At 45.7% G+C, this 25,143-nt stretch overlaps 3 protein-coding genes across 4 annotated transcripts; 1 reads left to right on the top strand and 2 right to left on the bottom strand.

Annotated features, from left to right (window-relative positions):
- Positions 1-94: 94 nt before the first annotated feature.
- aste1b (asteroid homolog 1b) lies at positions 95-8,250 on the bottom strand. The gene is made up of 10 exons (XM_063186144.1): positions 8,061-8,250; positions 6,615-6,899; positions 5,552-5,828; positions 4,765-5,082; positions 4,138-4,421; positions 3,480-3,628; positions 3,062-3,257; positions 1,996-2,209; positions 886-1,078; positions 95-692 (listed from the first exon to the last, which is right to left on the bottom strand). Exons 2-10 carry the CDS (start codon positions 6,888-6,890, stop codon positions 320-322), a joined length of 2,280 nt encoding a protein of 759 aa, XP_063042214.1. The 5' UTR covers positions 6,891-6,899; positions 8,061-8,250; the 3' UTR covers positions 95-319.
- Positions 8,251-11,530: 3,280 nt separating this feature from the next.
- LOC134436794 (uncharacterized) lies at positions 11,531-13,545 on the top strand. The gene is made up of 5 exons (XM_063186143.1): positions 11,531-11,554; positions 11,667-11,759; positions 12,086-12,187; positions 12,303-12,410; positions 12,547-13,545. The coding sequence occupies exons 1-5, from the start codon at positions 11,531-11,533 to the stop codon at positions 13,543-13,545; spliced, it is 1,326 nt and encodes a 441-aa protein (XP_063042213.1).
- A 3,589-nt stretch (positions 13,546-17,134) lies between these two features.
- LOC134436228 (protein TOPAZ1-like) lies at positions 17,135-19,786 on the bottom strand. 2 transcript variants are annotated; one of them, XM_063185343.1, is made up of 3 exons: positions 19,585-19,786; positions 18,350-18,450; positions 17,135-17,979 (listed from the first exon to the last, which is right to left on the bottom strand). In XM_063185343.1, exons 2-3 carry the CDS (start codon positions 18,442-18,444, stop codon positions 17,766-17,768), a joined length of 309 nt encoding a protein of 102 aa, XP_063041413.1. In that variant the 5' UTR covers positions 18,445-18,450; positions 19,585-19,786; the 3' UTR covers positions 17,135-17,765. The 2 variants fall into 2 exon arrangements, with proteins under 2 accessions (XP_063041413.1, XP_063041412.1); XM_063185342.1 differs by having other exon boundaries at positions 19,589-19,786.
- Positions 19,787-25,143: the final 5,357 nt, after the last annotated feature.

Below are 25,143 nucleotides of genomic sequence, written 5' to 3'. Positions count from 1 at the left end.
GACGTGCAAAATGGCATTGTCATTTAGTGTAACGGATACCTTTGGCTGACTGTAACGGTAAAAAAAAACATGATTTTTAAATTGTTTCAAGTGAATGGATAAAGGCTGAGGCTTTCATTAATTCACTAGAAAAAATAAAATAAAAAGAGTCACGTTTTTTAAAGTTACAGTCAGCAGAAGGTATCCGTTACACTGAATGACAATTTAATTTTGCACGTCTTTGACCCATCCTCATAATCAGAATCATATTCCCTGATCAACAAGGCAAAGCAGCTGGTCTGACGAGCACCATTAACCAGTTGAATTCCTCATCATGTTTTCAAAAAACATACACAACTTCTTCCTCATCATCATCATTATCCTCGTCGCTCATCAACATGGCAAAGCGATTGTTGATACCAGAGTCTCCACCACCAGACCTCTGGCCTCTTCCTCCTCCTCTTCCACCTCCTCCCCGCGTCAGCTGCCCTCTTCCCTGTCCCCTGCCGCCTCTTCCTCTCCTTCCTCTACCTGAGGAGGAGACCCCCTGGTGGGCCGCAGGGTTACTAGAGCCCCCAGGCTTCGGCTGTGTGGCCTCCTTCAGAGCAGAGAAGAGCTGCCCAGGGAAGGGGTCTTGTGCCAGCAGATCTTCAGCGCTTTTCCCCTCTTGCAGAGCTGCCTGAATGGCATGGATGAGGGTCCCGCTGTACAACCTTGAGGGCAACAAGGAAAAGAAAAAGGGAAACTGAAGTATAGTAGGAGTCATTTCATCAAACAGAGGAGCATCCAAATTCAGGAAACAGACAAACAGATCAGCTTTAATTCATTGTAAAAATTAGATTTTAAGTCTGGACTAAGTAAATCAATCAATCAATCAATCAATCAATCAATAAGTTAATAAATTACCAGGTGCATGGTGGGTCTGGGAGGGGGCAACAGAGCAGCTGGTTCAGGCATAGCCCCGCCTTCATGCACGACTGCCATTGGCTGAGGGAGTGTGCCACTCCCAGGTTTAGACCCCGCCCCTCCTTCCTGACCAATCGTAGCTGATTGAGTCTGTTGATGACAGCAGCCACGCCAGGCCTGCTGGACGCAGGGTCTGGCAGAGAGAGAGAGAGAAAGAGAAAGAGAGATAGAGAGAGAGAGAGAGAGATAGAGAGAGAGAGAGAGGTCAATGGGACTAGGAAAGGACCACAGGAAAGGACCAATCATATAGCTGTTATTATGCATCATAAGTGCAAAACATTATAATTTGAACAATGGATAAAATGAAAACACATCACAACTTGTGCAGACAACCTCTCAATTTCAAATTCTTTATGAGAATATAAGCCCTTCATATGCAGAGTCTTGTTTTTGAGGAGGCCTTAAAAGTGGCGAAGATTTATACTCGACATGTCACAATTCATCACCTGTGGCTATAGTTTTACAACGACTCAGCACTGTCTTTCCTTCAGATACAACATCACATTTAGATTAGCATTCTTGTTTTGTACAATTCCTCACAGCCTGGGCCATAGCTCAAATGACTGGAGCACCACAATGTTACGTTAGTGACCCGGGTTCAATTCCTGCCTTAGGTCAATTCCCAACCCCTACTCCATCTCTCTCATCTCAAAGCTATTTTCTGTCCACCTCTTACTCAAATGTAAATTCCTCATTGGGGGATAACCCCTGAGATACAATAATGCAATTTCCAAGTGGGTCCAAAGAACAATAGTATTTGACTTTATTTCATTTAATTTTACTTTCATTACTTTACTTTATTTCACTTGTATTTAACTTAACTATATTAAGTACAACTTCACTTAATTGCTCTTATTTACAACTACGTATTCCAGTCCTAACGTGGCACTAACGGCAGGGCACTCGTCTGCTATGTGGCCAACCCGGGTACGGTTGTGGGCCAGGTCCTTTGCCGCCCGTTCCCCGTCTCTCTCTCCCAACTCGCTTCCTGTCTCTCCTCCACTATCCGGTCTCATAAAAAGGCTTGAAAAGCCTTTATGTATTCCACACCTGTGGGGATGGTCCTGCGTCGGCTCAGCTCCCCGCAGACGAGCCCCAGCAACAGGGCCTGGTGGGTGGAGGGGTCGGGCCGAGGCTTGGAGCGCTGAACCCAGTAGGAGGTGACGCAGGCGGGCAGCCGCAGGGCCGGGGGCAGGGGGCCCAGGCTACGCTCCTCCACACACAGCACACGCAACAGCACCTTCAGACGCACCGCAACAGGAGCCTGGAGGAAGGGAGGGAGAGAGAGAGAAGGGGAGAGAGGAGAGGATGGAGAAAGTGGAGAGAGAGAGAGAGAGTATGAGAGAGAGAGAGACAGAGGTGGTGGTGTGAGACCATTGAGTGAGAGTGCGTGTGTGAGTGTGTGTAAGAGAGAGAGAGAGAGAGAGAGAGAGAGAGAGAGGGAGAGGGAGGTAGAGAGAGAGAGAGAAGGAGGGAAGTAGATAGAGACAGTTTCTATCAATGCACATCTACCTACCCCAATATAGCACCAATGGAGAAAACTGTATGAGTAGGTGTGTCTGTAGCCATCATGCATGGCTATGTATGTCATGCAGCACATCCTTACAGGCACACTACACAGAACCAGCCCACATATATTGTAAGCATTACAAAATATGTTTTTCACAGTGTGAATTGGTGTTATAGTTTACATTATGTGCAGGTGTCCCCTAGCCTGGGTGACCCGCCCATAATGCTTCTCTTCATTTGTATTCATGGTCCTCCAGGCGGCCGGCCAATATGCGAACGGTTGGGTGAGAGCTGCCCGATCATTTCAAACTAGAAGTGAGTGCAATCCTCCGTCCCCTACAATCGCGTCAGGTTGCCTTGGGCCCAGGACAACTGGCCCCTATCTATCCCCTTCATCAACCTCCATGGCTGTCCCCAGACCTACACATGCCTGATGAAGACCCTGTTGTTGGGTCGTATGACCTGAATAAATCCTTCAAAGCCGAACTTCAGTGTGTGGACTTCTACTCATTCTACTCTCAGATACGCCTTTGTCCTGCACCTGGCCTCAGCAAGGTGGAATGTGCACACTCTTACTCTTATGAAGATGAGTATTATGTCCCCATACCTGCTCCATGGCCTCCAAACGCAGGGGAGGGCTGCTGCCAGGCAGGAATGGCGTCACCGTGTTCTTGGTCAGGTTCATGTCACACCTGTCGTACTCTACCACGCCTGCAGCCTCCTGGCCCTGGCTCTCCGCTGGGGAGACCTCCCCTGATACTGGACCTCCTCCTCCTCCTCCTCTTCCCCCCCTACCCCTCCCTCTGTCAGAAAGAAAAGAATAGAAAAATAGAATAGAAGAAAGCCTTTATTGTCATTTATACATGGTAAAATGAGATTTACTAAGATACTTTTAGTGGAATATTACTGTAAAAATGTGTTGAAAATTTGAAAATGTCCTGTTATTACACATGACATATCAGCAAAGCTTTGAATTTTTAATTTGCTGTAGAATGTCCAATTAAGTTAACAAATGAAAACAATACCCTCTGCTTCCTCCTCCTCTTCCTCTGGCTGAGGAGGACTGAGCCGTCCCACCATGCTGTTGTCCACGGCCCAGGAGCAGGAGGCCGTAGATGACCTGTCGGATGGCCAGAGAAGTGCTGTGGCTGCTGGGTAGCCTGCAGTTCTCCACCTGGGTAAAGTAGCGATTAAGGTACAAATTAGATTACAAAAAACAACTTTTACTTTTTCAGTTGAGATCCCCCCTTTGCTTCAGACAGTTCAGATGCTTTATTTACCCGGCCAATCCTCAGAACGACTCTGGCCAGGTATTGTAATGACCCTAACCGCATGTTTGTCAGTCTGCAATACTCAAAGTCGCAACTTGGTGGCAGACACCTGAGAAATATTTACACTACTGCACACAACATGCGTAATACTGCTGCTGTACAGTTATTGTGTAGTTATTACTAGACACCATTCCTGTCAAAACTCACGCCCACTAACCTCGCTATTTCAATGCTGTTTGTGCTAATACAGGATTTCCAGTCTGCTAGCTGATTTAGCGCTAGCAACTGCTACCCAAATAGTAATGGCACCACCCTTGTAACCGTGGACAATAAGGTGGAAAAATGACCAAAATCCAGTTCAACCCATTGGTGAAACCTAATCCAATTTAATCTAATCCAATTTAAATCAAACCTGGGCAAGCAGCATGACCCTGTTGTGCACCAGGGCGTCCTGGATGATAGAGGGGAACCTTCCCGTGAAGATGCCCCACAGCAGCCACGTCGGCTGGGCAGCCAGCACCTCCGGAAGCCCTGCGGTGCAGGCTGGAAGACTGGAGGCCGGGTCACTGGAGAAGAACTGAGCCAAGCTGCTGTGAGGAGGTATGGCGTACTCCTCCATGAGAGCGGTGTAGACGCTAGACTGGCCTCCTTTCTTCCTCTGCCCTCTCCCTCCTCTCTTTCCTCCCCGACCACCTCCTAGAATAGAATAGAATAGAATAGAATAGAACAGATTAGAATAGAATAGAATAGAATAGAATGCCTTTATCATCACAGTAGAATACATGTAGCATTTAAATAGCATGAAAAGTGCAAAAACTACTATAGTATGCTTTAAAAAAAAGACACATGTGCCGCACTCTAAGTATGCAGACAGACAGCCAACGAAGAACAAAGAAGTGAGTGTGATACAAGGATGCAATGAGTTTTATTTGGCCACATGCATAGAATTAATACTAAAAGCGGAACATGCAGTGAAATGAGCATTGTCTGCCAGTACTGTGCAAAGGTGTGTGTGAGGGTGAGCAGCATACAGTACCTCCTCCTCCTCCTCCTCCTTCTTCAACCCCCAGCGCCTCCTCTAGAGCGTCCTCGGGGCTCCCGAACTGAGACAGCCACAGGAGAAGGCCCTCGATCTGGGGGTTCCCCTTCCCACCTCCTCCTCCAACAGCAGGAAGCTGTATGCGGCTGAGGAAGGTCTGGGTGACGTGACGCGGCGTGTAGTCGTTACCCACCACCACGGCCAGCAGGGGGAGCATGGGCGGCGTGAGGCCCCTGAAGTGCGAGCAGAGACGCTGCACCGTGTAGCACCTGGCCTGGATGTAGCCCTGCTGGCTGGTCCTGCCTCCTCCTCCACCTCCTCCAGCCAAGACACAAGACAGTCCCCATGAATAAATGAATACAATAATTGATGAATAAGGTCCCTTAAATAATCATAGAAAATACTAGTAAAAGATACAAATAGTGTAATGATTTTATTGTAGAATGTTTGTGTACGTGCATGTGTGTGTGTGTTTGTGTGTGTGTATTCTCTGTTCTTATGCATGACGTCATGTCAGCTGTTTAACCCGTTAACGGCGTTAAGACACGGCGTTATCGATTTGCTGTTACCAGAATGGCAATGGAATGAAGTCGTAGTGCATTACTAAAGGCCCTATTATGTCATAGTATTGTAGTACAATGGTAGTTAACTTTCAATGACTATTACAGCTGGCCACTGGAGGTACGGCGTGCATTAAGGGGCTACTGTACAGTAGAATGTCCAGTTCAAGTTGACTGTTGACTGTTGGTGTATTTTACAATGCAGAGGAGACGTGTGCACCGCTCACCCAAGACTGCGTTGTTCCACTGGAAGTGGCGGTAGGGGAGGTACCCTCCGCTCAGCGGGAAGATGTAGAAGTCACTGTCGTTGGTGAGCACGGGGCATCCCCATTGGCTGGCCAGGGTGGCGAGCTCCAGGTCGGCCTCGGCGGCACACTGGAAGAAGGGCACGGCCAGCTCCGACAGCAGCTGCATGAAGGTCACCTTGGTCAGGAGGGGCAGGACCGAGCCGTTGGCACCGCGAGACAGGGAGTTGGCGTCGCGGATGGAGCGCTGGGCCCTCTCCTGTGGGGATGGAGGGAGGGAGCGAGAGGGGGGGAGGGAGATGGGGAGGGAGAGACAGAGGAGAGAAAGAGAGGGAGGAGGGAGAGAGAGAGAGATATTGGAAGTCAAGAGAGTTGGGGAGTTGGGGGTGCATAGAGAGGGAGAAAGACAGAGAAAGAGAGAGGAGACAAGAGAGAGAGAGAGAGAGAGAGAGAGAGAGAGAGAGAGAGAGAGAGAGAGAGAGAGAGAGAGAGAGAGAGAGATTAGTAGGCAAAAGAGAGAGAAAATAGAAAAATAGCAAAGGAGGGAAAAGACAATACCACTTATCTTATCATTCTATCTATGACGTCTATCTATCTACCTAAGCATCATAGAGTCTGTTGAAATGGACAATATAAAGTCATCGGCCACTTCATTAGACACACCTTTCACCAGGAAAATGAGGCTATACTTTGCCAAATTAAGCAAAATTCATGCAACACTCAGGTGGTATAGTCAGAATTTGGGGTCAACAACATGAAAACATGGATCCACCCTGCCTTGTATCAACGGTTCAGTCTGGTGGTGTCATGGCGTACATTACTGTAGTAGGGCTATCATCTTGGCACAATTTGGGCCCCTTAGTACCAGTTGTATACCACAACCTACATGAGTACTGTTGCAGACAGTTCTGAAGGCAAAAGGGGATCCAACCCAGCACTAGCAAGGTGCACCTATTAAATTGCCTGGCGAGTGTACCTTTAACTGGTTCAAAAAAAGATTTTTGTTCTTTTTCTATTTTCTTCTCTTGGTTCTCAGAGTCAGCACCTGTAGGGTGGAGAACTTCTTGTCGCTCTGGTCCATGCCTCCGTCCAGCACCACGAAGGCCTGTATGCGGCAGGCGGCGAGCGTGGCGAAGAAGCGGCGCACCTCGGCGGCGAAGGCCTGGTACTCGCCCCCGTGCTGCTGGTCCGCCCCGCTGCTGAAGTAGAGGCTGAAGTACAGGCTGCTGCCGTCCACCACCAGCGCCGTGGCCTGCACGCGCACGCTCGCCAGGAAGCGCCGCTCGCGCTCCATGAAGCTGGTGAGGCCGTGCACGCCCATGGCATGACCCTGTTCCAGAGACAGAGGACCGCATTGGTCAACATGGCACTTAGTGGTAGACTTAGATAGAAGACAGGAGAAGAGGTCAACTCAACGCATCACTGTTAGTGAGCTCACAGCCGTGCACAGCCCTCGGCATGGCCCCTGTAGAGACAGAGGACAGGAATACTCAATATGCCGCAGCATGACGCTGTAAACAGAGAAAACGGGAATGGTCAATATGTCACTTAGTGGTAGACTAGATAAAATACAGGGGAAGAGGTCAACTCAACACATCAACTGTGCGTGCATGCACAATTTCAGTCCTTTGAAGTTGAACCCACAAATTCGTCAGTTTTTTTTTTTTTTACACTTAATACAGTGTCACCAGGACTGCATTTAAAACTTACAAAGTGTCATGGGGACTAAATTGTGTAACACAGTAACAAGTAATCAGTAAGGTCTCTCAATATCTGCCATTGGCAATATTCAACTCTCCAGAACAGCTCATGGGGCATTGGACTTTTGAGCTGTTATACAATTATGACAAGAGCTGCCTTCCTATGTCATGTACAAACAGCTACTATTCAAATATAAATATATAAATATAATATGTGTGACATGGAGGTATTATAGGCGTGTTCATGTGATGTGCACTGACTGAGTAGGATAAACTGTACATCAGAGGTGTGAATTAGAGAGAGCAAAAGTAAATGTACGGTGTTAATACAACTCTAGCACATGGTATTACATAGCTGTTACACCATTAACTCCATTGTAACCAACCTAATGAGATATAGTGCTACTGAAAAACACTAAAAAGTTAACAAGGACGCACCCACAAACTTGATCCAACCAGTCCTGAGTCAGCTGATCGTAAACCAAGTACACACACGTCTACTGGTTACTCAGATTACCTTTCTTTTCCACTTTTACGTTTGACACCTGCTGCAGCCTGCGTTAGGACGTTGGCGCCTCATGCATGTTGCTGTGATTCTGCAGGTTGTAATGCAACATTTGCCAAGGTAACCAAGTTCTGCGTTTATATCTTGGCCATATAATAATGCAATTTAGGTGCAACCATCTCTTTGAAATCCACATTAATTTGAGGTTGGCCCACTCTCAGGTTTTCGCCTGTAATAGAACTTGGCAGGAGTTGTCACTGGTACCAAAGAAGGAAAACTTACTTACAGGGGATCCTAACGCTTGGGGGGTTCTTCGACTTTGCTTTTACGCAGTCCTTTATCAAGCCATAGTTTACTCCCAGCCTATGTTAACAGTGGGTATATAAATAAGATATATGTCTCTGGACCAATTATTTACTACATTTCCACATTCCATGAATTGATAAACAACATGGGTCAATTTCCTGGTCAGACTAGTCTCTTCTTTGGCTGTCAGAATTGAAGCCGTGGTCCAGAGTCCACCATCTGGTGGACCGGAGTGTCTAACGCATTCGCAAAAATGCTAGCCTCGCGAGCCATCCTACGTACTTCCGCCAAAGGATTGGCTCCACTAAATGGTAGTATTATGGGATGGTCAGGACCAGGCTACAAAAATGCAGCCCATGAAGACTAAAAGAAAAGTCATGCATGTAAAAAATATATATTTAAAAGAAAAAGAAAAAACAAGAGAAAATCTATTATTTTTCAGGTTGGCCTGAGAGCCACCCTAGAACGACAAGATATCTAACTGTTGACTGGCAGAGGAAATGCAGGTAGATCTGAAGAAATGGTTAGCCTATTTGAAAACAAATATTCCTTGCAAGTTGCACAGGTACTAAGTAGAGCATGCTGACTGGATGATAACTGCTATCGGCTTTGGGGAGTGGGCTACCTCTAAAGAATAAAATCAAAAGCCGTCCCAAACTATTCTTTAAGGGTAGAGGTTTTTTTTTATTGCTTAACTATTTTGAATGTAATTAATTGCCCATTCATGATGTTTATTTCATACACAGTGGGTAGGCCTATGCGTATGCTATAGCTGACGTTGCTTCATAAATCACTGCGATGTTGCGACTCTATTATTACATCAGCTGTGAATGTTGTGTCTGACTGACGCGATTAGAATCACTCATCGCCATAGCTACCAACATTCTATGAAAACATTTCACTTTTATGTTCATTCACGAAGAGAGGAAGCGACTTTCCGCACGATTTTAATTAACGTTGTTAACTTCATATCGTTTTTAATTAGGCTCCTTCCCATCATCTATATTTATTTTAAAAGGTGAGTATCATAAACCGTGTAGGCTAAATGTTAACAAAAATACATAAATGTTTTCTGTGAAAATGTATTCGTAAATGTATAGTTAACTCTGAAAATTGTCGAGTAATGGTCGCAGGAAAATTGAGCTATGCCATTGCCTAGGCTGAGGTCTCAACACTCTGCTTACATTGCAATAATAAATAAGTCAGTAAATAAAATAAATACATAGGCCTACATACATTTAAAAAAGAATCTGTTTCTGATTTCAGGCACCTGTTTTGCATTTGGAGATGGTCATACCATCAACCAGTGCAGAGCCGGGATGCCAGATCTCCAGTCCCCTGACCGAGGGCCCTCCCTCTGACATCCCAGAGGCCGTGGTACATGATGCTTCCCAGCTGGAGACCAGTGGAGGATGTACCAGTGATGATGGCATCCAGACAGGAAGTGACCTCATCGGTGCCTCAGATGTCATGGAACGTGCTGGCCTCCACCAGGAAGTGACATCACTCCAGGCCGGAAGTGACACCACTCTGGCCACCATCAGCCCCTCTGATGTCAAGCAGGTTGCTGGCCCAGGTAGCCTTGGCAACACTGGATGTGTCATGATGACTGGTACCCAGGGAGACACCAACAACACTCAGGCCACCATCAGTGCCTCTGATGTCAAGGAGCGTCCTGCCCTAGATGCTGGTCACCTGGAGACCACTGGATGTGGCACCAATGGTAGTCAGGGAGAAACTCAGGCGTCTGATGTCAAGGAGCTCGCTGTCCTCGGCCAAGGTGCTGCTCTAATGGAGACCACTGGATGTGCCGTCAACAGCGTCAAGGTGGACAGTGACAACACTTTGGCTACTACCACCGCCGCTTCTGATGTCATGGAGCATGCTGCTCAGCTGCAGACCATTGGCTGTGCCACGAATGGTAGTCAGGGAGACTCTGGCAGCACCAGGGGCATCGCCAGCGCCTCTGATGTCAAAGACCTTGCTACCTCAGATGTTGCTACACCTGGCGCCAGTGGATGTGTCATCAGTGACAACCAGGGAGACACTGGCAATGCTCTGTCCATCATCTCCTCTGATGTCAAGAAGCCTGTGACCAAGGACCTGGTTACCCTCACCCAAAATGTTGCGAGGCAAGACGTTACTGGATGTGTCAGCGATGAAAGCGGTGATAACAAACCTCCGGCCATCACCACCACATTTTCTGTCATCAAGAGACCTGAGGTCCTGTGTCTTCTCCAAGTACACCTGGCGGTCAATCGCAAGCGCATTACCGGTATTATAAGGCAGACGGACCCCCTACCCATTAGCTGTAGAGACCTCAAGGAGCTGGAGGACTATGTCAACGCTCTGGAGGAGTGGCGCCTCCGCCAGGAGCAGTTCCTGAAGGACCAGCAGGACCGCCACCGCCTGGAGATTTATATCACCGAGAGGAAGTGCTTCCTGGAGAGACACAGGCTGGAGGAGAGCCGCAGGAGCGAGGAGACTCTGATCAAGTCCATGAAGTCGATGGGTATCAGCAGACAGCAGGTGCTGAGGGAGATCAAAAGCACAGATGCTGTGAGTGAGAGACACTGATAATATGATAATATTGTTCACACACATTTTAAAAAATATATGGGTATGACTGTCTAATTCTCTTTGATTTGCTGTCTTTTAGCGTGCAAGGATACTGACACTCAAGAAGGTCAAGAAGGTGCTGAGAGTTTTGAGTGGATCTAAAACGGACTCCCACGCCAGCGGACCAGCAAAAAGTCCCACACTGATGATGGAGCGGCAACACTCACATTTGGTGAGTAATTTATGCTCCGCCCTTAGGGATGTCGTTCAGGGGGGTAAAATCTGACAGAGTCACCAGGGCCCCATGTAGTCTATAGGGGGCCCACACAGTCTGATTTATGTAGATATTTGACTGGGGGCTGGGGGGTCCATTGGAGCTGATTGTACATAGGGCCCACAATTCGCTGCTACGCCTCTGGCCGCCCTCCATATTTTTTCTGCACCTCTGATGACACTGTAATGCTCTTCACACATTCAAAATCTAATTTGGTGGAATTTGTTTTCTTGTTGGTTCTTTAGGATGCAGAGACAGTGACAGCCAAGGGAGCTGACAATGGACTCCGAATTTTGGTTGGACCTGAGGAAAAGTCCCACACCGATGGACCAGCAAAATGTTCCACCCTGATGAGGGATCAGCAACACTTTGATATGGTGAGCGATGATGCCCTCTGGTTTTACTTCTCTCCTGATAACATGATGCTCACAAATTGAAAAAGGCTTCTAATTATTTTGAAACTTGTCTTTCTGTTCATATTTTAGGATACAAAGAATGGATGGATACAGAGAATGGATACAGAGAATGGGGCTGCTGAATGTATGGAGAATATACTGAGAATTTTGGAATATGAAACTACGTCCCACACTCATGGACCAGCAAACAGTTCCGTATTGATGGATCAGCTACACTCAGATGTGGTGAGTGAGATGGGGCGTCTTCCTGAAAAGAAAACCAAGATTGTTCACAAATGGGACATGGCTTTTGAGTGTCCAAGTCTTCTGAATATCTTGCTTGTGGTTTTTGCTTTAGGTTGCCGAAAGCCTGGCAGCCGAGGGTGAGAATGCGGCAGCCGAATGTATGGAGAATATACTGAGAATTTTGGACCAGCAAGACGCAGATATGGTGAGTGAAATGAAATGAAATGAAATGAAATGAAAACTAATATTGTTCACAAATGGGACATGGCTTTTGAAAGGCCATATGTGGGGGGCTTAGTGCACTACACCACAGCGCCCCCCACACCCGAAATATTAACATTATTTACATCACATCCCAATGTTCACACTTCTCAGTGACTTCATCTTTAGAATTGAACCTCTGTTGATCCTTTAGGTTGCAGAATTGCTGGGAGCCGACACCTTAAAGACATTTCTACACTCATTCACAAATTGATAATGGCCACAGTGTGTCTAAAATTTCTCAAATACCCATTTGTATTTATCCTTTAGGCCACAGAGAATCTGGCCGCGGACAGTGTGGACGATGTGCAGAAAAGTTTGCATGGACCATCTACAAGCTCCACATTGGAGTACCAGCAACGCACAGATGAGGTGAGGGATGTCCTCTGTGTTTTCTTCACTCCTGATAACATGGTACTCACAAATTGAAAAAGACTTCTAATGCCTTCTAATTCATTTGGAATTGGTCTTTCTGTTGATATTTTAGGATACAAAGAATGCGGCTGCTGAATGTATGGAGGATATACTGAGATTTTTTGCTGCTGAATGTATGGAGGATATACTGAGATATTTTGATGAGCGAGACGCAGATAAGGTGAGTGACCCATGCTTTCCTGTTTTTGTCTAGTCTACGTAGTTTCTGATGACATTATTCTACACTGAGCACAAACTGAAAATGGCCACAGTCTGTCTTTAAATCTCTCAAATATCTCTATGTATTTATCTTTTAGGGTCCCAAGGGAATTTTGCGCATGTCACGGATTGTCACAAATCATAAGAAGTCTGCGAGGTTTGACATGAAGAATCTGACGAAGACCAGGATTTTTAGAAAGGAGTGGTACGAGGACTTGGAGCCAGATTATTCCCATCAGTTTTATGGAAGATGGTTTCGCAAGAAGCGTCGGCTGGTGAAGTGGGACTCTGAGAATCTGGTGACGACTAAGCTGTTCACAGAGGACAGTGATGAGGAGGACAGTGAGGAGGAGGACAGTGGGGAGTTCTTCATCTCAAAGGCCGTGGTACATGATGCTCCTCAGCTGGAGACCAAAAAGGAAAAGTTTTCTAAAAGGTGGTTTCGCAAGAAGCCTCGGCTGGTGAAGTGGGACTCAGAGAATCTGGTTCACTCTAAGAAGCTGTTCACAGAGGACAGCGAGGAGGAGGACAGCGAGGAGGAGGACATCTCAGAGGCTGTGGTACATGATGCTCCTCAGCTGGAGACCAAAAAGGAAAAGTTTTCTAAAAGGTGGTTTCGCAAGAAGCCTCGGCTGGTGAAGTGGGACTCAGAGAATCTGGTTCACTCTAAGAAGCTGTTCACAGAGGACAGCGAGGAGGAGGACAGCGAGGAGGTGGACATCTCAGAGGCTGTGGTACAAGATGCTCCTCGGCTGGAGACCACTGAAGGATGTGCCAGCGATGGCATCCAGACAGGAAGTGACATCATCAGCGCCTCTGATGTCATGGAGAGTGCTGCCTTCGGCCAAGATGCTGCTCTGCCGGAGACCGCTGCTGCGGGATGTTCCAGCGAGTTTGACCAGAAGAAGCCAAAGAAAGCCAAGGGCAAGTTTTGGAAAAGGTCCAAGAAGGAGAAGAGGAAGGAGACCAAGAAAGAGGAGGAGGAAAGTGAGAAGATTGAGATCGGTGTTGAAGAGAACACCAGGAGACAGCGACGCCGGCGCTGGTACCACTTCCTCACCCTGGGCTGCGGCGCCTCTTCAGCCATCGCAGACTAAAGCTGACAAGCCCACCACACAGCCAGGGATGCAAGACAACAAGTAGTTTATTTTGACATTTAGAACTTACAAATTTTTACTATTTTTTTTAAAGGCCCAGGGATGCAAGACAACACATTTTACAATTCATTTTGAAATGTAGAATTAACACATTTTTACTATATTTTTAAAAGCCCAGATTGTGATTTTAGTAGATTTTTTAAAAAAACTTTTATGCTGCCCTTTCATACGTTTCATCTTATTCATGAATATTCAGGCCAAATGGTCTGACTAGAGCACGTTTTACAACTAACGTTGGTTCACTGTACAGTGGAGGGTGGAGGTTGGGGGAATGTGGCAACGACGGTCACATTGTAATAATAATTTAGTGATATATAGTTGACCAAAATGGGCCCCGTGTTGCTTGGGCCAGGGGAGGTCGCACACCCCCTCGCACACCCCCACTTGTTCCACTCATGTTTTACCGCCAAACAGTGGTGATCCTACAATTAATAGCGACCCGGGGCAACACCCCCTCCTATACTCCACCCGCTGCAAAAAAGCTGCCGTTAAAAATCTCTAGAGATGCACCAGATCCTGATTTTTAGGATCCTGCCGGATACCGGATCCACTGCTTAGGATCCTGCCGGATCCGGAACCGGATACCGGATCCTACGAAAGGGTTGAAACACATAGCCTACTCGCACACGTGGGCCCTTTTTATTACGTTGGCTCAAACCATTTTTTAGACTCATTGGCTTACTGCCACACTGCCTGCACTGGTCGCTTCCAAAGTTCTTTCACTCCATGCAGCAATTGGGGTTGTGAAAGACTGACTGAAAAACCTAGGCTAGAGATGCACCAGACCCTGATTTTTAGGTAACTGCTGGATAACGGATCCACTGCTTAAGATCCTGCCGGATCCGGATCCTGTGAAAAACCCTATTATCCTGCCGGATCCGGAACCGGATCTTGGATCCTGTGCATCTCTAAAAATCTCTAATAGAATGTTATTATTGCAATAGCGTGGTAACAGCACAGAAAATGACATGTAAAAAGAGTGCGAATTGTGGTCGGGGTGGAGTTTCGCAATGCTGCCGCCCCCTCATAGTTGCCGCGCCGGGCAATTGCCCCCGACCCTAGGACTGCCCCTTCAGCCATACTTGGCCTCTCACAATGGCAAGTTTACATGGAGAAAAGCCATTTGCTCATGTATTAAAAGAAATGTTCATGAAAAAGATGATATTTATGAATGGGCAGCAAAAGTTTCTATGAATTATGTACTACAAAATTACACTTGCACTGGACCTTTAATGACAATTGGATTACATTTTGAACACAATAATTAGACCGACACAATAATCACATTAATATCAATTACATTATCTTTATTGCATACATTACATACATACAATTACATATATTATTGTGACTTCTAATGACAGCTGTGAAGCCCCACAAAAGAGTGGCGAAAGATACAACAAAAAATGAATGCATTTAAAAATGTATATTTACTCTATTATCATGAGGGGTTACTTTTAGCTGTTTGTTTCACAATAAAAACATTAAATTCAAGAGTTTCATTTTGTGTGTCTCTTTTTTTCCTGAACCGAGTGTATGTCACTTTTTCTTGATCATGTGAATATCTGCTGCAACAAATATTTTTTTTGCAAATTAATTTGTAACAAATTAATTTGAATTATGTGCAACATATAAGTAAAACTGTATGTCATGATGTAGCCTACATACCAGGGATGGGGGGAAAAAAAGCCCCCGTCCACCTGCCAATGATGGGTGAATTTGGCCTTTGGCGGGTGAAATATGTCAACCCCCCTCACCTTGAAGGGTGGAAATTTTCTACAGGCAACCAGGTTAATGCCGAATAATAAGCAGTACCCAACATCAAAGGCTTAAGCAAATTGGTAATGAAAAGAGTTAGTGGCATCACAATAACAGAATTTATGACCTCTGAAACTGACTGTTCACAGAAAACAAACGGTCTATCCCTGGTTCAAACAGTCTAGTATTGGCATCTGATTGGTCAGATTCAGCCACAGGGTATACAGTACTTAACTGTTAGACATTTATAGGGGTATACTGAAACCCCTGACCTTTTCTGGTGGGTATACAGGGGCATAGCAACAAATTGTGGGTCCTATGTACAATGACCTCCAATGGACCCCCCAGCAGTATATCCCAGAAATCAAAGACTGTGTGGGACCCCTATGGGTCCCTGGTCACTCAGTCACACTTTACCCACCTGTATGACACCCCTGTTTGCAAATCACATAGTCTACACCGCTGACATGATCAGATGATCTTGTCCCAGGCCCAGCCAAAGCTGTCAGCAGCCCTGCTACGTTTTAATGAACAGGGATAAATTACATGTTGCATAAAAAGCCCCCCTACAGCTTGGCCCAGGGCGGCCACCCGTCGCCCCCTGCTCCGTCATGTTTTGCAGCCAAAGATGCCTCATAAATTGGCCATTCAAAATTAATTATTTAATTTACTACATGAAGAGGATCCCTTACTTAGTTATGTAGGCCTACAGTACTTTACAAACAATAGGCCTATTGAACATGCACAAGATAACAGTAGTAAAAATATTCATGAAAACTGAATGGAGTGTAAACTGGGAATTAATTACTAAAAAGTTACACATATGCTGGACCTTTATTGATAATCACCATATTCATAATTTCATATTTCATTTAGTATAACTGTGAATCAACATTGCGGATTGTGTTTAGCTGCTTCACAATAAAAACATGGTGAGACTCAAATAGCCTGTATGCCAATGTTTTGCTAATTATGCGGCTTATTGTTATATACCGGTAAGCGGTTAGGACGTCAGACTTGTAGCCCAAAGGTTGCCAGAGAGGGTGGAGTAATAAAGAGGATTCAAAACACGCCCACCCAATGCAAAAGAGTGTGCTCTAGTTGGGTCTCCTAAGGGGGAGCTGTTCCCTCCTTCTTCTATTTTTGAGGTGTTTGCACAAGAAGTGCTCAACTGCCATCTACAGCGGCTAAGGGGACTCCATTTATTCTCAACCTCAAGACATAAAGTGGATACCAGAAATTAACTAGAATGACTTTTCTCTGTCTATAAGATCTCTGATGGTACCGTCCAGCCGTACTACTCCCTAGGGCTGCCATTGAGGGCTGCCCCCTTGCATGGGTGAGGCATAAGCGCAATTCCGTTGTGTGCAGTGTTCACTTGTGTGCTGTGGACTGCTGTGTCACAATGACAATGGGAGTTGGAGTTTCCAAATGGGCTTTCACTTATTGCTGAAATAGTGTTTCCATTACAAATGTGCAACATAACTAAAACTATACCATGTCATAACAGCGATTCCTTCATTGTCATTTGTTTGTTGCAGAACACAACCCGTGAGGAAAGCACATCAATCAGTATGAAAACTGTCAACACAATTTAGTTTGTTGGTGTGCTTGAATGCAAGCGTTACCACCCGTCCCGGTTTTGAAGGGTGCAAGAAAAGGGTCAAACGGGTTGTTGTCCTGGAGGTGGCAACCCTAATGCGAGCTTATGTGAAAAGTTAGGACGAAGTGAAATACTGAAAATGGGGACAAGAACTCGACAAACTCAAAGTTGTATACAGAATATGTATTTATTGCCTATTTGGCCCAAACAAAACGCAAAGAACAGTCGTCCATCCTCCAAACAAAAAGTTAATTGCACTCCAACGGCAACACTTACATTAATTGCAACAGACTTCACATTCAAATAAACTTTTTTCACATTTAGGAACAATTATCAGTTAATAAAAAATAACATGCAATATGAAATGTAAAATCAGTAAAAACAACGTAATCCAAAACGGTCAACGTAAAATCTCTTCAAAAGGAAGTGCATGAACCATCCAAGTCTGTGAAGGTCTAAAAGGTAAACAAGTGCTTTCTTGATAGTGTTGGAGAAGAGAGTGCTTTTTATGCGCATGTGGTCTGGTCACAGAGACCAGAACTCACAGGACCACAACTTATGCATGATTGGTCACAGGGCCACAGTTTTAGTAAAACTTCTGTGTGATTGGTCAGAAAGGGCCATAGCTTTCATGCAATTGGTCACACACTTTGTTCGTGATTAGGTCCAGAGTTGTGGAAGTACGCTTACCGATGGAATTACAACACTAGTAGTATATTACATGGTTTCCAACTTCGTCATGTCATACTACTAGTGTTGTACTTACAGCCTACATGTACTTTCTACTACTCTGATGAGGTCACACGGGCCAGAGCTTGCAGGCCCAGCTGCTGTTGCCGTGCAGCCATTTGTGGGCGGAGCCGGGGTCGATGGTGTAGACCTGCTGCTGCTGGCCACTGGTGATGGTGTAGCTGAGACGCAGCTTGGGGTTCAGCAGCTGGGCTGAGGACAGCAGAGTGCAGCCGGCAGCCAAGTACACGCTCTCAACCGCCCGCACACCACTCTCCGACTCCCTACAGAGAGAGAGAGAGAGAGAGAGAGAGAGAGAGAGAGAGAGATGTAAAGATGGCAGCAGACTGGGATAGCCAAGCTGTGACTGGCAAGGATCAGAAGGTTGTAGGCTTCACACCCGCATTACTGAGTCGTGCATGCGTGCTTTGAGTGAGCCACTTCACCCCACATTGCTACAGGGACTAGAGCCGATAACATGTACCTAAATAACTGCTAGCTGCTTTGGACAAGAACATAAGCCAAGTGTAAGGTACTGGCCCATTGAGGATGACCAAGGGGTGTGCAGGCAGCTGGGCTTCTCTCTCACACACACACACACACACACACACACACACACACACACACACACACACACAAGCGCTCCATGCTCACCTCTTGAGTATAACCATGGGGGCGTGCACCTTGCTGGGGTTCTGCGTTGAGTCGGGCAAGCAGCGACTTATAAACATCTCCAGGCAGACAGCCATCTCCACCTTGGATTAGATTAAACTGGATTAGGTTAGATTAGACCGTTTTAGGTTATATTAAATTGTATTCAAACTTTGTAGTTACACACAAAGTAGTGAGTGATATGACGAACATAATGCCATCTCCACCTTGGATTGAATTACCGTATTTTTCGGACTACAAGTCGTAGTGGTAGACTAGATCAAATACAGGGGAAGAGGTCAACTCAACGCATCAACTGTGCGTGCATGCACAATTTCAGCCCTTTCTTTAAAAAAAAAAAAATGAAGTTGAACCCGCAAATTCGTCCGTTTCTTTTTTTTTTTTTAATTTTACACTTAATACAGGACTTACAAAGTGTCATGGGGACTAAATTGTGTAACACGGTAACAAAAAAACCAAGTCAGTAAGGTCTCTCAATATCTGCCATTGGCAATATTCAACTCTCCAGAACAGCTCATGGGGCCTTGGACTTTTGAGCTGTTATAAAATTATGATAAGAGCTATGCCTTCCTATGTCATGTACAAACAGCTACTATTCAAATATAAATATATTAATATGATATGTGTGACATGGAGGTATTATAGGCCTAGGTGTGTTCATGTGATGTGCACTGACTGAGTAGATAAACTGTAAATCAGAGGTGTGAATTAGAGAGAGCAAAAGTAAATGTACGGTGTACAACTCTAGCACATGGTATTACATAGCTGTTACACCATTAACTCCATTGTAACCAACCTAATGAGATATAGTGCTACTGAAAAACACTAAAAAGTTAACAAGGACGCACCCACAAACTTGATCCAACCAATCCTGAGTCAGCTGATCGTAAAGAAAGTACAAACACGTCTGCTGGTTACTCAGATTGCCTGTGTTGGGAGGAAACAATGTTTCTTTTCCACTTTTATTTTTGACACCTGCTGCAGCCTGCGTTAGGACGTTGGCGCCTCATGCATGTTGCTGTGATTCTGCAGGTTGTAATGCAACATTTGCCAAGGTAACCAAGTTCTGCGTTTATATCTTGGCCATATAATAATGCAATTTAGGTGCAACCATCTCTTGGAAATCCACATTAATTTGAGGTAGGCCCACTCTCAGGTTTTCGCCTGTAATAGAACTTGGCAGGAGTTGTCACTGGTACCAAAGAAGGAAATCTTACTTACAGGGGAGTTCCTAACGCTTGGGGGGGGTTCTTCGACTTTGCTTTTACGCAGTCCTTTATCAAGCCATAGTTTACTCCCGGCCTATGTTAACAGTGGGTATATAAATAGGATATATGTCTCTGGACCAATTATTTACTACATTTCCACATTCCATGAATTGATAAACAACATGGGTCAATTTCCTGGTCAGACTAGTCTCTTCTTTGGCTGTCAGAATTGAAGCCGTGGTGCAGAGACCACCATCTGGTGGACCGGAGTGTCTAACGCATTCGCAAAAATGCAGCCCATGAAGACTAAAAGAAAAGTCATGCATGTAAAAAATATTTAAACATACCTATTGTTTTTCAGATTGGCCTGAGAGCCACCCTAGAACGACAACATATCTAATTGTTGACTGGCAGAGGAAGGTAGATCTGAAGTTAGCCTATTTGAAAACAAATTCCTTGCAAGTTGCCGTACTAAGTAGAGCATGCTGACTGACTGGATGATATCTGCTATCGGCTTTGGGGAATGGGCTACCTCTAAAGAATAAAATTCTTTCTTTCGTCCCAAACTATTCTTTAAGTGTATACATTTTTTTAATTGCTTAACTATTTTGAATGTAATTAACTGCCATTCATGATGTTTATTTCATACATACACAGTGGGTATGCGTATGCTTATAGGCCTAGTGCTTCATAAATCACTGCGATCACTCACTCTATTATTACATCAGCTGTGAATGTTGTGTCTGACTGACGCGATTAGAATCACTCATCGCCATAGTTACCAACATTCTATGGAAGCATTTCACTTTTATGTTCATTCACGAAGAGAGGAAGCGACTTTCCGCACGATTTTAATTAACGTTGTTAACTTGATATCGTTTTTAATTAGGCTCCTTCCCATCATCTATATTTATTTTAAAAGGTGAGTCTCATAAACCGTGTAGGCTAAATGTTAACAAAAATACATAAATGTTTTCTGTGAAAATGTATTCGTAAATGTATAGTTAACTCTGAAAATTGTCGAGTAATGGTCGCAGGAAAATTGAGCTATGCCATTGCCCTAGGCTGAGGTCTCAACACTCTGCTTACATTGCAATAATAAATAAGTCAGTACATAAAATAAATACATAGGCCTACATACATTTAAAAAATAATCTGTTTCTGATTTCAGGCACCTGTTTTGCATTTGGAGATGGTCATACCATCAACCAGTGCAGAGCCGGGATGCCAGATCTCCAGTCCCCTGACAGAGGGCCCTCCCTCTGACATCTCAGAGGCCGTGGTACATGATGCTTCCCAGCTGGAGACCAGCGGAGGATGTACCAGTGATGGCATCCAGACAGGAAGTGACATCATCGGTGCCTCAGATGTCATGGAACGTGCTGGCCTCCACCAGGAAGTGACATCACTCCAGGCCGGAAGTGACACCACTCTGGCCACCATCAGCCCCTCTGATGTCAAGCAGGTTGCTGGCCCAGGTAGCCTAGACAACGCTGGATGTGTCATGATGACTGGTACCCAGGGAGACACCAACAACACTCAGGCCACCATCAGTGCCTCTGATGTCAAGGAGCGTCCTGCCCTGGATGCTGGTCACCTGGAGACCACTGGATGTGGCACCAATGGTAGTCAGGGAGAAACTCAGGCGTCTGATGCCAAGGAGCTTGCTGTCCTCGGCCAAGGTGCTGCTCTAATGGAGACCACTGGATGCGCCATCAACAGCGTCAAGGTGGACAGTGACAACACTATGGCTACTACCATCGCCGCTTCTGATGTCATGGAGCATGCTGCTCAGCTGCAGACCATTGGCTGTGCCACGAATGGTAGTCAGGGAGACTCTGGCAGCACCAGGGGCATCGCCAGCGCCTCTGATGTCAAAGACCTTGCTACCTCAGATGTTGCTAAACCTGGCGCCAGTGGATGTGTCATCAGTGACAACCAGGGAGACACTGGCAATGCTCTGTCCATCATCTACTCTGATGTCAAGAAGCCTGTGACCAAGGACCTGGTTACCCTCACCCAAAATGTTGTGAGGCAAGACGTTACTGGATGTGTCAGCGATGAAAGCGGTGATAACAAACCTCCGGCCATCACCACCACATTTTCTGTCATCAAGAGACCTGAGGTCCTGTGTCTTCTCCAAGTACACCTGGCGGTCAATCGCAAGCGCATTACCGGTATTATAAGGCAGACGGACCCCCTACCCATTAGCTGTAGAGACCTCAAGGAGCTGGAGGACTATGTCAACGCTCTGGAGGAGTGGCGCCTCCGCCAGGAGCAGTTCCTGAAGGACCAGCAGGACCGCCACCGCCTGGAGATTTATATCACCGAGAGGAAGTGCTTCCTGGAGAGACACAGGCTGGAGGAGAGCCGCAGGAGCGAGGAGACTCTGATCAAGTCCATGAAGTCGATGGCTATCAGCAGACAGCAGGTGCTGAGGGAGATCAAAAGCACAGATGCTGTGAGTGAGAGACTCTTTGTTTTCCATGATTCACCCCCTGATAATATGATAATATTGTTCACACACATTTAAAACAAAAAATGGGTATGACTGTCTAATTCTCGTTGATTTGCTGTCTTTTAGCGTGCAAGGATACTGACACTCAAGAAGGTCAAGAAGGTGCTGAGAGTTTTGAGTGGATCTAAAACGGAGTCCCACGCCAGCGGACCAGCAAAAAGTCCCACACTGATGATGGAGCGGCAACACTCACATTTGGTGAGTAATTTATGTACCGCCCTTAGGAATGTAGTTCAGGGGGGTAAAATGTGACAGAGTCACCAGGGCCCCATGTAGTCTATAGGGGGCCCACACAGTCTGATTTATGTAGATATATGGCTCTGGGGTGGGGGTCCATTGGAGCTGATTGTACATAGAGCCCACAATTTGCTGCTACGCCTCTGGCCGCCCTCCATATTTTTTCTGCACCTCTGATGACACTAATGCTCTTCACACAGTCAAAATCTAATTTGGTGGAATTTGTTTTCTTGTTGGTTCTTTAGGGTGCAGAGACAGTGACAGCCAAGGGAGCTGACAATGGACTCCGAATTTTGGTTGGACCTGAGGAAAAGTCCCATACCGATGGACCAGCAAAATGTTCCACCCTGATGAGGGATCAGCAACACTTTGATATGGTGAGCGAGGATGTCCTCTGGTTTTACTTCTCTCCTGATGACATGATGCTCACAAATTGAAAAAGGCTTCTAATTATTTTGAAACTTGTCTTTCTGTTAATATTTTAGGATACAAAGAAAGGATGGATACAGAGAATGGATACAGAGAATGGGGCTGCTGAATGTATGGAGAATATACTGAGAATTTTGGAATATGAAACTACGTCCCACACTCATGGACCTGCAAACAGTTCCGTATTGATGGATCAGCTACACTCAGATGTGGTGAGTGAGATGGGGCGTCTTCCTGAAAAGAAAACCAAGATTGTTCACAAATGGGACATGGCTTTTGAGTGTCCAAGTCTCCTGAATATCTTGCTTGTGGTTTTTGCTTTAGGTTGCCGAACATCTGGCAGCCGAGGGTGAGAATGCGGCAGCCGAATGTATGGAGAATATACTGAGAATTTTGGACCAGCAAGACGTAGATATGGTGAGTGAAATGAAATGAAATGAAATGAAAACTAACATTGTTCACAAATGGGACATGGCTTTTGAAAGGCCATATGTGAGGGGCTTAGTGCACTACACCACAGCGCCCCCCACAATAATATTAACATTATTTACATCACATCCCAATGTTCACACTTCTCAGTGACTTCATCTTTAGAATTGAACCTCTGTTGATCCTTTAGGTTGCAGAATTGCTGGGAGCCGACACCTTAAAGACATTTCTACACTCATTCACAAATTGATAATGGCCACAGTGTGTCTAAAATTTCTCAAATACCCATTTGTATTTATCCTTTAGGCCACAGAGAATCTGGCCGCGGACAGTGTGGACGATGTGCAGAAAAGTTTGCATGGACCATCTACAAGCTCCACATTGGAGTACCAGCAACGCACAGATGAGGTGAGGGATGTCCTCTGTGTTTTCTTCACTCCTGATAACATGATACTCACAAATTGTAAAAGACTTCTAATGCCTTCTAATTCATTTGGAATGGGTCTTTCTGTTGATATTTTAGGATACAAAGAATGCGGCTGCTGAATGTATGGACGATATACTGAGATTTTTTGCTGCTGAATGTATGGAGGATATACTGAGATATTTTGATGAGAGAGATAAGGTGAGTGACCCATGCTTTCCTGTTTTTGTCTAGTCTACGTAGTTTCTGATGACATTATTCTACACTGAGCACAAACTGAAAATGGCCACAGTCTGTCTTTAAATCTCTCACATATCTCTATGTATTTATCTTTTAGGGTCCCAAGGGAATTTTGCGCATGTCACGGATTGTCACGAATCATAAGAAGTCTGCGAGGTTTGACATGAAGAATCTGACGAAGACCAGGATTTTTAGAAAGGAGTGGTACGAGGACTTGGAGCCAGATTATTCCCATCAGTTTTATGGAAGATGGTTTCGCAAGAAGCGTCGGCTGGTGAAGTGGGACTCTGAGAATCTGGTGACGACTAAGCTGTTCACAGAGGACAGTGATGAGGAGGACAGTGAGGAGGAGGACAGTGGGGAGTTCTTCATCTCAAAGGCCGTGGTACATGATGCTCCTCAGCTGGAGACCAAAAAGGAAAAGTTTTCTAAAAGGTGGTTTCGCAAGAAGCCTCGGCTGGTGAAGTGGGACTCAGAGAATCTGGTTCACTCTAAGAAGCTGTTCACAGAGGACAGCGAGGAGGAGGACAGCGAGGAGGAGGACATCTCAGAGGCTGTGGTACATGATGCTCCTCAGCTGGAGACCAAAAAGGAAAAGTTTTCTAAAAGGTGGTTTCGCAAGAAGCCTCGGCTGGTGAAGTGGGACTCAGAGAATCTGGTTCACTCTAAGAAGCTGTTCACAGAGGACAGCGAGGAGGAGGACAGCGAGGAGGTGGACATCTCAGAGGCCGTGGTACAAGATGCTCCTCGGCTGGAGACCACTGAAGGATGTGCCAGCGATGGCATCCAGACAGGAAGTGACATCATCAGCGCCTCTGATGTCATGGAGAGTGCTGCCTTCGGCCAAGATGCTGCTCTGCCGGAGACCGCTGCTGCGGGATGTTCCTGCGAGTTTGACCAGAAGAAGCCAAAGAAAGCCAAGGGCAAGTTTTGGAAAAGGTCAAAGAAGGAGAAGAGGAAGGAGACCAAGAAAGAGAAGGAGGAAAGCAAGGAGGAAAGTGAGAGGATTGAGATCGGTGTTGAAGAGAACACCAGGAGACAGCGACGCCGGCGCTGGTACCACTTCCTCACCCTGGGCTGCGGCGCCTCTTCAGCCATCGCAGACTAAAGCTGACAAGCCCACCACACAGCCAGGGATGCAAGACAACAAATAGTTTATTTTGACATTTAGAATTTACAAATTTTTACTATATTTTTTAAAGGCCCAGGGATGCAAGACAACACATTTTACAGTTAATTTTGAAATTTAGAATTTACACATTTTTACTATATTTTTAAAGGCCCAGATTGT

Source organism: Engraulis encrasicolus, chromosome 20, assembly GCF_034702125.1.
Source record: "Engraulis encrasicolus isolate BLACKSEA-1 chromosome 20, IST_EnEncr_1.0, whole genome shotgun sequence".
NCBI lineage: Eukaryota > Metazoa > Chordata > Actinopteri > Clupeiformes > Engraulidae > Engraulis > Engraulis encrasicolus.
Note: the sequence above shows the minus strand (reverse complement) of the source record. Positions and strands in the feature narration are given on the sequence as shown.